At 41.2% G+C, this 15144-nt stretch overlaps 3 protein-coding genes across 5 annotated transcripts in view; 2 read left to right on the forward strand and 1 right to left on the reverse strand.

The window, feature by feature from the left end:
• The first annotated feature begins 64 nt into the window (after positions 1–64).
• On the forward strand, positions 65–11867 carry scg5 (secretogranin V). The gene is made up of 6 exons (XM_090233222.1): positions 65–178; positions 4000–4234; positions 6916–7065; positions 10026–10138; positions 10615–10668; positions 10928–11867. Exons 2-6 carry the CDS (start codon positions 4012–4014, stop codon positions 11051–11053), a joined length of 666 nt encoding a protein of 221 aa, XP_090089348.1. The 5' UTR covers positions 65–178; positions 4000–4011; the 3' UTR covers positions 11054–11867.
• Positions 11868–11952: 85 nt separating this feature from the next.
• On the forward strand, positions 11953–13855 carry LOC110522584 (gremlin-1). Its single transcript, XM_021601035.3, has 2 exons — positions 11953–12136; positions 12367–13855. The coding sequence occupies exon 2, from the start codon at positions 12368–12370 to the stop codon at positions 12914–12916; it is 549 nt and encodes a 182-aa protein (XP_021456710.3). The 5' UTR covers positions 11953–12136; position 12367; the 3' UTR covers positions 12917–13855.
• Positions 13429–15144, reverse strand: part of LOC110521099 (uncharacterized) — a 51128-nt gene continuing 49412 nt past the window's right edge. For all 3 annotated transcript variants that reach the window (XR_016495485.1, XM_090233223.1, XM_036976222.2), the window contains one exon: positions 13429–14497. Coding sequence is in view for 2 of the 3 variants with exons in the window: in XM_090233223.1 (XP_090089349.1) it covers positions 14450–14497 (48 nt within the window). In the remaining variant the exon portion in view is untranslated. The remainder of the gene's footprint in view (positions 14498–15144) is intronic.

Consider the following 15144-nt stretch of genomic DNA (forward strand, 5'->3'; position numbering starts at 1 on the left):
GAATATGGCACACTGATTCGCTTAATTATTAACATTGTCCGCCGACCAATGACATTCACGGAGATGCCAGTTACTTTCGGGAGCCTGGCAACAGTGGTAGGCTAATAAACTGGAGCAAGGACCGACTGCATCCTCGTTCAGCATTACAGGCTCCTGCTCCTCGCATCCAGGATACACGGTAAGGGAAACGCTATATTGTAAGGTTCAGATAAATATCGTATAGGCCTTTTCGATATGTCTAACCGTAGCTTAATAATATTGAAAACATTGCATTTGTTGAATTAATATCGTTTATTGGTGTATCTAAATCTTGGGATGACTGTAGCGGACTTGTAGCAAATTTCCCTCTGACGTCGGCCTAAACGTTTGATGGCGGACCTACAACCTACATTTTGTTTTCACAGAAAAGAGGCAAACGCACATATGCCTTAATTCCACATACTGTAGGTCAATAGTTGATTTGATTATATGGCTAATTAGCCCGATGCATGCTATATACATTTGTATGTATTTCCATTCTGGCAATATTTACAGATAGACAACACCGTTTTATGTGCGTAATTTTGGATTTATTATGGTTAGCATAGGTTATGCCCATGTCAACATTATTTAGGCATCAGCAGCGATATTTGCGACCAAATTTTGTGTGATATAATTTTCCTACAGGGGAAACATCAATACGGTGTATTTGTACCTGCCTCCTGTAAACCAGCGGTTACATAAGGTTGTCCATACAAAACGTTTAAATATTTTTGAAAATACTAATTGTAAAATTTGAGGTAACAATGTCTATACTTGTTTCCAGTGGCGTAACGCAGTTTCACAGGGCGCAAGGTCTTTTTAAATGTTTCTGCAGAGAAATGTGTAGTTTCTCGTGCTATTTTGCTATGGGGCTGAGATTTTGTTGTTGCTGTTTTAGAGCTCAGGGATTCTCAATCTCAAATATTTGTCCTAATGTTAAACCAAAGTATCAGCTGTCACACCATTAAAGGAACAACCATAAAACTGGTGTCGGACACCATAAAAGGCTTTGTTTTTATTTTCAATTATTGTCCAAGTAATTAAAGGCATTGATTGTTTAATTCTAACATTTTGAGAGTATTCAAATATGTGATATAAATCTTATTTTGTAGCATTGTGAAACGCTCCAGGGCTAATGGTATATGTCCCAGATTTAAAACGTTTTGTAAAGAAAGCATCCTTTGGGTCTAGCACACATACTTTCAATGTTTAAGCATATGTTGCTGAACAGTGATTACAATACTTTTTTTTTCTCAATATTGACATAAACTATATATATATATCTTAAGGGGATTAGCCATCAATGACGGAGTTGACAACAGATACTCAAAACATACAAACGTTTGTAAAATATGAAAATAATTCATTTGAAAATCCCCAATAACTGTTCATCTTTTTACGGAATTGAAAAAACACAACTTAGCTTTTTCAATGCACCTTCTCTGAAAACATGTGTTACATTGAATTCATCAGGCAGATTGAGTTGACAGTTTATGGTTGTGATCATGGTGATTCTAGTATTTGTTTTGTAGAAGTAGACCTTTCCAGACCATTAGTGGTCTTGTTTCACTACATGTAATGAGGACATAAGGGGTCTTTATGGTATAGCTGAACCCTTGTAATTCCTGATTTAATATACAGTACCTTCAGAAAGTCACTCATACCCCTTGACATATTCCACATTTTGTGTTACAGCCAGTATTCAAAATGGCTGACGTATTAAACATCTCACCCATCTACACACTATCCCATAATGTCAAAGTGAAAACATATATTTTTAGAAATGTTAGCAAATATCTAATTTACATAAGTATTCACACCCCTGAGTCAATACTTTGTAGAAGCACCTTTGGCAGCTGTGAGTCTTTCTGGATAAGAGCTTTCCACACCTCGATTGTAGAACATTTTCCCATAATTGTTTTCAAAATTCATCAAGCTCTCTCAATGAGATCATTGCTAAGACAACCATTTTCAGGTCTTGACAGACTTAAATCTTCTTAAATCTATCTCAGCCACTCAGGAATATTCACTGTCTTCTACACTGGAATTGCTCACCAAGATTTGGCCTCTTGGGCTGTGTTTTAAGTTATTGTCCTGCTGAAATGTGAATTCATCTCCCAGTGTCTGGTGGAAAGAAGACTGAACCAGGTTTTCTTCTAGGATTTTGTCTGCTTAGCGCCATTCTGTTTTTTTTATCCTGGAAAAACTCCTCAGTCCTTAACGATTACAAGCATGCCCATAACATGATGCAGCCACTACTGTGCTTGAAATATGAAGAGTAGTACTCAGTAATGATGTATTAGATTTACCGCAAACAAAACATTTTGTGTTCAGGACAAAAAGTGAATTGCTTTGCCACATTTTTCACTGGTACTTTAGTGCTTTGTGGCAAACAAGATGCAGGTTTTGGAATATTTATTCTCTGTACAGGCTTCCTACTTTTCACTGTCAATTAGGTTCGTATTGTGGAGTAACTACAATGTTGTTGATCCAACCTCAGTTTTCTCCTATCACAGCCATTAAACTACAACTTTTTTTAGTCACCTTTGGCTTCATGGTGAAATCCCTTAGAGGTTTCCTTCCTCTCCGGCAACAGAGTTAGGACATTTTTGTAGTGACTGGGTGTATTGATTCACCATCCAAAGTGCAATGCATAGCTTCACCATGCTCAAAGGGATATTCAATGTCTACTGTTTCTTTTTTACCAGTCTACCAATAGGTGTCCTCCTTTTGAAAGGCATTGGAAAACACAGTAGCAATTTAGCTTTTCCTCAGTAGCTTTATTACTCAAACTATTTCAATGTAACATGTTTGTATCTGTCAGGCAGATTGAGTTGACAGTTTTTAATGTTGTGATCATGGTGATTCCAGTATTTGTTTTGTTTTTAAATCTGTCAGAAGTAGAGAACTTTCCAGACCGTTACTGGTCTTTGTGGTTGAATCTGTGTTTGACATTCACTGCTCAACTGAGGTACCTTACAGATAATCATATGTGTGGAATACAGACATGAGGTAGTCATTCAAAATTCATGTTCCACTATTATTGAGCACAGAGTGAGTCCATGCAACTTTTTTTTAACTTCTGAATTTATTTAGGGTTGCCATAACAACGGAGTTGAATGCTTATGGACTCGAGACATTTCAGCTTTTAATTTTTAATTCATTTGTACAAATTTCAAAAAAGATAATTCCAATTTGACATAAGGTATTGTGTAGGTCAGCAACAAAAAAATCAAAATTTTATAAATAAAAAAAATTAGGCTGTAATACAACAAAATAGGCATGTCAAGGCATAGAGTCGACATGGAAATTAATAATACTGAAAGTATTTTCGGAAATTACCAAAACAAATATTTTCCCTTAAAATTATCCTAAATTAACATTTTTAAGAACCAATAATGGAACAACATTTTTTTTTTCACTATAAAAATAAAGTTTTCCTGCCAGACAAGGATTGTCCTGACTATCAGTCATTCTTGAGCAAATTTCCTGCTATTCTACACAGTTTGCCATGAAGCTGAGAGAAACATGTTGCAGTTTTATAGCTAATTTCCTGACATGTTTATACAGTATGCCATCTGGTAAGCTTGTGTTCTATGCCAGTGCCTGCGTTAAAGCCTGCCACCTTATCCTTCAACGGAGACCTTTCTTTTATAAGTGCCTAATTGTCCCTTTATCCACTTTACGTTTTGTTGTTTATGCATACACGTGGATAGATAATGTAATGCATTATTAATCATGGTCTGTACCATGTTTGACTTTGATTGTTCCACAATGTGGCATAAAAATAACTATTCTAACTCCATACAGTTTTCTGATGATGGGTTAATGATGGTTCCTGTCAGATGGACTTTCTTCTGATGAAATAGAATATAATTAGAATAACACGTTTTTCAGTTGCATTTTCTCCTAACTACATTAGACACAACATATAGGCCTATTAGACATTATAAAGCAACAGTTTTTATCTCCCTATAGCTGACACCAGAGATGGCTTCGGCAGTCAGGTTGAGTAGATCAGTGCTTCTGATTGTTCTGGTGTGTATAGCGGGGCTGGCATCGGCCCGGAGCCCCCGCACGGCGGACCAGGTATCTGAGGCCGACATTCAGCGTCTCCTACACGGAGTCATGGAGCAGCTGGGCATCGCTCGGCCCAGGGTGGAGTACCCTGCTCACCAGGCCACCAACATCGTGGGGCCACAGAGCATCCAAGGTAGGTGATTATGGTCCATGATTTGTAATAATAATGTATGGGTTAAAGGAGTGGTCTGTTATAGTCATGGATAGTAGGTTTCAGTGTTATCTATTTTGTGCTTATTCTGTATCCATTTGTTTTTGGTCAATAACCACGTTTCCATCCAACCACTTAATGTGGATTAATTACCCGACTCATAAGACAAAAAAAATAACTTCAGGACTTATGTAAAACAGCAAATTTGTCTGTAAAATGTCGACTAAACAAAATACTCAAGACAAGGTGAGATCATTTTTTGTCAGGGAAACTGATTATGTGACAATTGCGGTGGAAATGCTTTTATGCGCAAATATTGATATGAAAACAATCATATCGTAGTAAACTTGGAGTCACGCAATCACGTTTCGTTGTACTACCGAAGATGATCTATTATATTGACAAGATGGTCCAGTGACTGCTCTAACAATGGAAATATAGTACATGTCCTCAAAGATGTAAGGCAGGTGGGAAGAGGAGAGATCAGGTGGGACCATTCTATCCAATGAGAGGGCAGATACGCCAGGATCAGCTCAGTTGTTTTTCTCAAAGTTTCTGGAATGCCATGTGCTTACATCAGTACATTTGGAACAACCTAAACAATAAAAAATAAAAAACATATTTTATCACATAAGCCTCACATAATTTGACGCTCTCATAGACATCCAGGGGCGGACAAGGACCAAAAATCGGAACTGGCATTTCTAACACAACGGCCCATTCTTTTCCTTGAGGCCCCCATACCGGCCCATTTTGTTTTCTCAATGCCCCCATTATTAGTGAGATAATGATCCTTTTGTGCAACAAACCCAAGTTAGACAGGCCTACTGGGCTAAATATGGACCAGCCCATCTGGCATTTGCCCTGAAATGCCAGATGGCCAGTCCACTTCTGTAGACCTCCCCACTTGGTCTGCTTATCTTGCATGGACAGATTTTGGGAGGAGTAAATTATTTCCCTTTGCCTCTTCCTCTCTGGTACTACCACCACCACCACATGGAAGGCATGCAAAGTCTATAGGCAGATGGAATAAATTATGATAAACTTTACAACTTATTCCTTAACTTCATAACATATGGTGGTTAAGTCCACAGTGATGAGCTTAATGCAAATGTACACTAAATATAGGATAGGTTATCATTTGAATGGCGCTGGTGACATGATGATCGGTGCTTGGCTGCAAATTGTCAAATACAAATTATTTTTTAAAATTTTTATTCATATCTCATCATATCGTACCTGTCTGTTGTATCAGCGAACCGTCTATAGAGTATCCACCAACACCAGCCTGGGAAAGTTTAGTTTTGTATCAGCGAACCGTCTATAGAGTATCCACCAACACCAGCCTGGGAAAGTTTAGTTTTGTATCAGTGAACCGTCTATAGAGTATCCACCAACACCAGCCTGGGAAAGTTTAGTTTTGTATCAGCGAACCGTCTATAGAGTATCCACCAACACCAGCCTGGGAAAGTTTAGTTTTGTATCAGTGAACCGTCTATAGAGTATCCACCAACACCAGTCTGGGAAAGTTTAGTTTTGTATCAGCGAACCGTCTATAGAGTATCCACCAACACCAGTCTGGGAAAGTTTAGTTTTGTATCAGTGAACCGTCTATAGAGTATCCACCAACACCAGTCTGGGAAAGTTTAGTTTTGTATCAGCGAACCGTCTATAGAGTATCCACTAACACCAGCCTGGGAAAGTTTAGTTTTGTATCAGTGAACCGTCTATAGAGTATCCACCAACACCAGTCTGGGAAAGTTTAGTTTTGTGACAAAACCATCAGTAAAGATGAAAATGCGATGGAAACCTGAGAACTTACCGGCAACAGTGTTTTTTTTTTTAAATGTTCACTACGTCATTACGCACATCCTTTCAACAGCAACAAGTCAGTGAGATGGAAACACCACTCATATTGTTTTTTTTTATGCAGATGTTAGAATATTTGCATGGAAATCTGTCACCAATGGGATGGAAACCTTCTAAATACCCGACTAATAACAAACCTAGCTAGTGAAGTACAGTAACAACAGGACTGTAACCAACAAAATAGGTTGTCAACTTTATTATGTTAAACCTAACATTTTAGGACTGTATGAAATGGTGTACAACCATCAGCCTAGTTTGTGTATATCTGGGATGTGTCATGATTTGGCCGATGGTTACGTATTAATAAATGTACTCTACCCTCTAAAGCAGGACATTTAATATATATATATATATTCCCTACTAGTTTTTACACCACAGGTAGTCGTGGGCCCAGTTCAAAGCCTGGGAGAAATCACTGCTATAATGGAGTTTACTTCAATGTATAAGATATTTTTACATGTGATCCTGCCAAATGTTAATCAGGAGTATTAAGGCGATATATTCTGTGAGAGAGAGAGAGAGAGAGAGAGAACATTTTTTTCACCAAGCCAATGGTTATAGTTCCCAGTACCATTATGGAGATTACGGTGACATTTCTGTCCTTGGGTTTCTGTACTATGGTGATATCTAGGCTGAGTAGGTGATATTCCTTATTCTTATTACGATATTAATTTGACTTTCAAAATGCAGTAATCACATTTAAAATGTAAAAACAGTAGTAAACATGTCCTCTCTGTCTCGGGTCAATGAATAAACAATAAGGTGTCCCTGTTATGCTATGTTTCCTCCATTAGGTGGAGCTCATGAGGGACTGCAGCACCTGGGGCCCTATGGAAACATCCCCAACATCGTAGCTGAGCTGACAGGGGACAACATCCCTAAAGACTTCAGTGAGGACCATGGATACCCCGACCCTCCTAACCCATGTCCAGTGGGAAAGACAGGTAGACTGTTACCCTCCTAACCCCTGTCCAATAGGAAAGACAGGTAGACAGTTACCCCCCTGTCCAATAGGAAAGACCGGTAGACAGATACCCTCCTGTCCAATAGGAAAGACTAGTAGACAGTTACCTCCTGTCCAATAGGAAAGACTGGTAGACAGTTACCCTCCTGTCCAATAGGAAAGACGGGTAGACAGTTACCCTCCTGTCCAATAGGAAAGACCGGTAGACAGTTACCCCCCTGTCCAATAGGAAAGACTGGTAGACAGTTACCCTCCTGTCCAATAGGAAAGACCGGTAGACAGTTACCCCCCTGTCCAATAGGAAAGACTGGTAGACAGTTACCCTCCTGTCCAATAGGAAAGACTGGTAGACAGTTACCCTCCTGTCCAATAGGAAAGACTGGTAGACAGTTACCCTCCTGTCCAATAGGACAGACTGGTAGACAGTTATCCTCCTGTCCAATAGGAAAGACGGGTAGACAGTTACCCTCCTGTCCAATAGGAAAGACCGGTAGACAGTTACCCTCCTGTCCAATAGGAAAGACCGGTAGACAGTTACCCTCCTGTCCAATAGGAAAGACTGGTAGACAGTTACCCTCCTGTCCAATAGGAAAGACTGGTAGACAGTTACCATCCTGTCCACTAGGAAAGACTGGTACACAGTTACCCTCCTGTCCAATAGGAAAGACTGGTAGACAGTTACCCTCCTGTCCAATAGGAAAGACTGGTAGACAGTTACCCTGCTGTCCAATAGGACAGACTGGTAGACAGTTACCCTCCTGTCCAATAGGACAGACTGGTAGACAGTTACCCTCCTAACCCCTGTCCAATAGGAAAGACTGGTAGACAGTACTTATTCCACATGTACATAAACACACACTGTGTAACACAATGATGTAGCCTGGGTAACAGACTTGAGTTTCTGCATTCGATATTGGAAACAGCTACGACTCGTTGGCTAAAGCAGAAACAGATTTGCACCTACCAAGGCTATTTCTCCTGTATGATTTTGTTGTATGTAGATGCAGTGTTCTGCTATAGCAGGGGATCTCAAAGTGAGATCTGCAGACCTGGGGGTCCGTGGAGGTCCTGCAGGGGGTCCGTGGAGGTCCTGCAGGGGGTCCGTGGAGGTCCTGCTGGGGGTCCGTGGAGGTCCTGCAGGGGGTCCGTGGAGGTTCTGCAGGGGGTCCTTGGAGGTCCTGCTGGGGGTCCGTGGAGGTCCTGCAGGGGGTCCTTGGAGGTCCTGCAGGGGGTCCGTGGAGGTCCTGCAGGGGGTCCTTGGAGGTCCTGCAGGGGGTCCGTGGAGGTCCTGCTGGGGGTCCGTGGAGGTCCTGCAGGGGGTCCTTGGAGGTCCTGCAGGGGGTCCGTGGAGGTCCTGCAGGGGGTCCGTGGAGGTCCTGCAGGGGGTCCGTGGAATCTTGTTTCTCATGGTCATGTCCTTTTACTGAGGAGTGGCTTCCATCTGGCCACTCTACAATAAAGGCCTGATTGGTGGTGTGCTGCAGAATTGGTTTTATTTCTGTAAGTTTCTCCCATCTCCACAGATGGGAGCTCTGTCAGAGTGACCATTGGGTTCTTGGTCACCTCCCTGACCAAGGCCCTTCTCCCCAGATTGCTCAGTTTGGCCGGGCGGCCAGCTCTAGGAAGAGTCTTGGTGGTTCCAAACTTTTTCCATTTAAGAATGATGGAGGCCACTGTGTTCTTGGGGACCTTCAATGCTGCAGAAATGTTTTGGTACCCTTCCCCAGATCTGTGCCTCAACACCATCCTGTCTCGGGGCTCTACAGACAATTCCTTCGACCTCATGGCTTGGTTTTTGCTCTGACATGCAGTGTCAACTGTGGGACCTTATATAGACAGTTGTGTGCCTTTCCAAATCATGTCCATTTACCACAGGTGGACTCCAATCAAGTTGTAGAAACATCTCAAGGATGATCAATTGAAACAGGATGCACCTGAGCTCAATTTCGATTCTGATAGTAAAGGGTCTGAATACTTATGTAAACAAGTTATTTCTGTTTTTAATTTTTAATACATTTGCAAAAATGTGTAAAAAGCTGTTTTTCGCCTTTTGATTATGGGGTATTGTGATGTCATTATGGGGTATTGTGATGTCATTATGGGGTATTGTGATGTCATTATGGGGTATTGTGATGTCATTATGGGGTATTGTGTGTAGATTGATGAGGGGAAAAAATGATTGAATCCATTTTCAAATAAGGCTGTAACCTAACAAAATGTGGAAAAAGTCAAGGAGCCTGAATAGTTTCTGAAGGCACTGTATATGTTTCCTGATATTTCTTATATCTCTCAGAGATAGGACAGACACTTCAAAACAAACTTCCTTTAGATTTTTTGGGGAACACAGTCGTTTGTTCCATGTAGTGAAGCTGTTATTCAATGTGTTCGTATTAGAGGTCGACCTCTAGTTTGTATAGGCTAATAGCACTAAGGCCAAATTATATTTTTCATCAAATGTTTTTATATTTTTCGGGGGTACTTCAAGAGGTCTTGGAATTCTAAATCAAATAGCTAAATAATCCATGGTATGACCTTCTTAAAACAATTCCATATAGCTTAGTGGACCCATGGTATGACCTTCTTAAAACAATTCCATATAGCTTAGTGGACCTCCCCAGACAGGGCTTAGACTGCTATGGGTTAAAGCTGTACCAACAGAAAATCTCTAAATGTGTAGAATTGCAGGAAATTAGCTTGAAAATTGTAAAATGTTCTCTCCGATGTCAAGAGGCGGGCCTTAAAAATCTTCCTTCCCAGGGCCTGAGACTTAGTTTGTCTGGCCATGCACTGCCGAAGTCATAGTAAAACTCCTTGTGTGCTGTACTGATTATGAGGGGGTCCCTGAGGAATTTGCTATCCCAAAAGGTTTGAGATACCCTGTCCTATACTATTTGGCCAATCTCGGACTCTCTGTTCTCTGCTCCCTCTTTTGTACTGTAGCTGCAGATGGGTGTCTGGAAAACGCCCCGGACACAGCAGAGTTCAGCAGAGAGTTCCAGAAACATCAGCACCTGTTCGACCCCGAACATGACTACCCTGCTCTGGCTAAGTGGGTGAGTGACTGGGGTGGGTGCTATGGTTTCTCTGGTTATGGATGTTGCCTATACCATCCCCAAATCAAAACTGACCTTAGATCAGAGTCAGGGGAAATGTCAGCCCACTCCACTAGGCTCAGGAGTAGATACAGTAAACTGACCTTAGATCAGAGTCAGGGGAAATGTCAGCCCACTCCACTAGGCTCAGGAGTGGATACAGTAAACTGACCTTAGATCAGACTCTATTCTATTGAACTAGTCCAATAGAATAGTCTATTAGGAAAAATATATTGTTTTGATTTCTACTAACTTACACTACACCCCATCTGTGGACACCAGACAAGTCAACCAGAGAAAATATATTTGTTCCCGTAGAAAAGGCTTAATCCATTTGTTTACAATGATTCGAGGAAAAAAAAGGCATTTTCTGTCAAAACAAAACAAAAATATATACCTATGTGTGCCCCTACTCACTTTTGGATATTTCCTTTCAGAACAAGGAGCTGTTGTACCAGAAACTGAAGGGAGGAGCCAAAAGAAGAAAAAGGGTGGGTCTATGATTGGTTTGTTTCTTCTCCGTTTTTTTTTTTTTTTTCCTCAGAGAAAAAATGTTTTGCTTTTGTAGAAGTGGTCTCTGTGAATCCACATCACCACCATTGATTTGTTATACCCCGAAGGAGATAACCCAACTTTAAACTTTCTGGATGAAGTCCATGTTTCTCTATCTTCAGCACAATGACAACTAAATATTTCCCTCTCAAAACAGGAAAGTACCCATCTTACCCTCTTTTTAAAAATGTATTCCAGAGTGTCAATAACCCCTACCTGATGGGTCAGAGGCTGAACAATGTGGTGGCCAAGAAGTCTGTTCCCCACTACCCAGAAGAGGACGAAGACTATCGCACCACCACTGCAACAAAAACCACCACCTAAAACACACTGTAGTTTTAACATTACTGGCCGCCATGTTCACTTCACATTATCTCAAGTAGATTTAAGCAATAAGGCCCGAGGGGGTGTGATATATGGCCAATATACCACGGCTAAGGGCTGTTCTTTCGCACGACACAACGTGGAGTGCCTAGATACAGCCCTTAGCCGTGGTATATTGGCCATATACCACAAATCCCCCGACGTGCCTTATTGCTATTATAAACTGGTTACCAACATAATTGGAGCAGTAAAAATACCCGTGTTATACGGTCTGATATACCACGGCGTCAGCCAATCAGCATTCAGGGCTCGAACCACCTAGTTTATAATAAAACGTCACATCAGACAAGTATGTTCTCTAAATGTGTTCCTTTTTCACCATCACACATCTTTGTTGACCTACGTAGCCTACTAACAATGTTAGGTATAGTAACACAGAGGTTTATTGATATGTACCAATTGTGTAAAAAAAATAAGATATTACCATCTGTTATCTTTTTTTCAATCTATCAAAATGACTGTTGCTCAGGGTGGAAAATGTAACAAGCTTATGAGTTATTTTGTGCCTGTGGTCCACTGTGGCATGCAATTCAGTAATATTAGAACAGCCTATGAAGCTGAATGTTGTCTCAATTATATATTTGATCAAACCAAAAATATGCTGTTTGTGATACAAAATATTTAATCAAGTTGTTGTGATTTAGCTTTTTTAAATGTATTTTGGCTCAAGCCATTATCTAACTCTCTTGCTGTTTTTTTGATGAACATTTGCTGTTAATTCTTAATAATATAAAATAAATGATTTACTCTGCAAGTTTCCCAGGTTTGAGTCCGTTTTTGAATAGTATCTATCAAGAGAGGATGACAGGCGTGGGAGGGGGCGGGTACATCCTCTCACTGTACTTACATCTAAGACAGTACAGCTGGAAAGCAGTTTGTTTTGCCTCTTCCAAGAAGACATCATACAGAAATACTTCTACTTAACTAATATCTTACTTCCAGCAGGGAATCCAGCAGTTTATTCCAAACACTTAAATCTAAACCAGGAGTGCTTCTGTTGTGTGGAGATTGTGTAGGACACAGGTGAGTAAATCTAGCTATTTATCATTCTTGCTCTACCAAATACTCGCTATGTTGAAATTATCCTATGCATCTGGTAACTAACTGTACATTGTATAACCATGTGGAAATTAAGTATTTGGTTTGCGTAAACCTTGCATAAAAGTGATGCGAAATTTGTTATTTAATGATTTCCACGACGGCTTTAAATATAATAATAATATCCTTATATATTTTAACATTCTACATCTAAGGATGAAGACTTCAACAGTATTTGCATCGGCCATGGTGTTGGGACTACTCTTCTGTCCGCTGAGGAGCGCAGCGGTAGGTGGCTACCAGGGCGCCTCTCCGCACCCATACAAATACAACTCCAACCCCAACGAGTCGGAACGCTTACCGCAGCAGCCACCACAGAACGGATTTGTCTCCCGCCAAATGGGGCCAGTAACGGCCGCTGACGAGGTTCTAGAATCCAGCCAAGAAGCCCTACACGTCACGGAGCGCCGGTACCTCAAACTGGACTGGTGCAAAACTCAGCCGCTGAAGCAGGCGATCCACGAGGAAGGATGCCTCAGCCGCACCATAATCAATCGTTTCTGTTACGGGCAGTGTAACTCATTTTACATCCCCCGACACATCTACCAAGACGATGGGGCTTTCCAATCGTGTTCCACCTGTAAACCAAAAACATTCACTACCGTCACCTATACCCTCATCTGTCCAGGCCGGTCACCCAGCACTCAGAAGAAACGCGTCCAGCGCGTGAAGACTTGTCACTGCGCTTCCATAGACCTGGATTAGTTAAAACCAGAAGGAATGGAAACATTTCGTATACTCTGTGTTGATTTGCTTTCCACTGGAATAACTAAAAGGAATAGAGCGAGCGACCGACCAAATGCGTTAAATCCAACGTGCTTCCATTGCAAAAAACCGAATATGCACGAGGGAAAAAATATCCAATCTTAATCCTAAAAGAGGAGATCAAAAGAAAACGAAAACAAGGGAACTCTTCACAACCATGCAAAAAACACTAAACGGGCAGCAATGCCAACTCCAACAGACCCCCACCCCAGTGTAATGTATGGGACTATAACGACTGATTTGGCATTATTGACTGGTTTAGCACATTGTAAATGGCTTATAGCTTCGTGCTTAATTATTTTTAAATTTTGCGCATAATACAAATAACAGTATGTCTGTGGAGACCAGAATGTTTGCATGTATGGCATTTAAATATGGAGAAAAAGCCACACAATGTGTTCAATTTGACATGGACTTGTTAACTGTTACGAGCCAACGTGGAGAGAATAAGCATTGTTTCCTTTTTAAAAATAATCTTTATTGAAGTTTTTCACATTTTACAATTATAAATAGTTCACATAAATACAATTAAACTTTCACATCAACACATTTGAGGTCATAATCACATGACATGATTTACAGATTTAATGGTGTTCACCTGATTTCTTCTTCCTTTTAGTTCTGTGTTGATTTGTAAAAATAAAATAAAAATAATAATGCTTGAACAAAAAGTTGTTTTGAGGTCAAAATGTATAATTTCTTCCAAATGTCACTAAGTATCATTCTCAGTGGACACACTCACTTCAGGAACTCTTGATGAGTTTGTTGTCAATGAATGTTGGCAAATCGTTTAAAACCTGCATTGTTAGACGTTCATGCTATTGTATTATTTATGTACAGTATATAAAGTGGTTGGTGAATAAACTCGTATTTGTACAACTTGTTGAACTGTTTTGGGGTTGCTGGGAAGTTGTAATAACAGAGACCGATGGCAAGATGCATAGATGATAGATATCTACATTGATATAATGATTGACAGTGGAAACGTAAGGTGAAAAACATGATACAGAAAACAAACAAATCTACACGAGAACGTTTCCCGTACAATCTAGACACACCGTCTTGTTCCATTTGACCAGATATTTGACTGAAACATTATTTTTAACATGAACGTCCTTAGGATGAGGTGGAGAATCCACCGCATTTTAAATGAATATGCATTACTCCCATAAAAAAAATTAAACAAGAAAATAGTCATCATCCCCCTATTGCCAGTAGTACCCTGTTGGTCAGTGAATCCATCTGCAGCTTCGTGACCTGAGAACCATAGTATGTGGGGTTTCCTCTAGTCTCCAGCAGGGGTCAGAGGGCAGTGTTCCAGGCTTGGTGTATAAGAGGGTGGGCAGGAACAGTGACTGGTGTGATCCTGATCACCCTGTGTGGGTGGCTAAAGGGGTGGGAGAAGTCCCCACTTACCTCACAAACCAACTCATCAGTTTTCTCATGAATATCTTCTCTCTCCTGTTCTGTCTCTCAGCTTGTGGCCACCATGCTAGCTTCCTTCTGGCGTAGCCTGTCTTTCTGTCAGGGCAAAGGAAAGGGGTTTGTTTTTTTCCATTAGGGACAGTATGCAAACAGTGTCCACATACCACACTATACTGGCTTCTGAGGCCAAGTGAGAAAGTAAATAAGCCTTGTACCAGCCAGAACGGCCCATAGGGCATGAGTCTGTCATAGTTAACCATGTCTCAGCCAGAACGGCCCACAGGGCATGAGCCTGTCAGAGTTAACCATGTCTCAGCCAGAACGGCCCATAGGGCATGAGCCTGTCAGAGTTAACCATGTCTCAGCCAGAACGGCCCATAGGGCATGAGCCTGTCAGAGTTAACCATGTCTCAGCCAGAACGGCCCATAGGGCATGAGCCTGTCAGAGTTAACCATGTCTCAGCCAGAACGGCCCATAGGGCATGAGCCTGTCAGAGTTAACTATGTCTCAGCCAGAACGGCCCATAGGGCATGAGCCTGTCAGAGTTAACCATGTCTCAGCCAGAACGGCCCATAGGGCATGAGCCTGTCAGAGTTAACCATGTCTCAGCCAGAACGGCCCATAGGGCATGAGCCTGTCAGAGTTAACCATGTCTCAGCCAGAACGGCCCATAGGGCATGAGCCTGTCAGAGTTAACCATGTCTCAGCCAGAACGGCCCATAGGGCATGAGCCTGTCAGAGT

This window comes from Oncorhynchus mykiss, chromosome 4, assembly GCF_057628025.1.
Source record: "Oncorhynchus mykiss isolate SJ-2025 chromosome 4, ASM5762802v1, whole genome shotgun sequence".
NCBI lineage: Eukaryota > Metazoa > Chordata > Actinopteri > Salmoniformes > Salmonidae > Oncorhynchus > Oncorhynchus mykiss.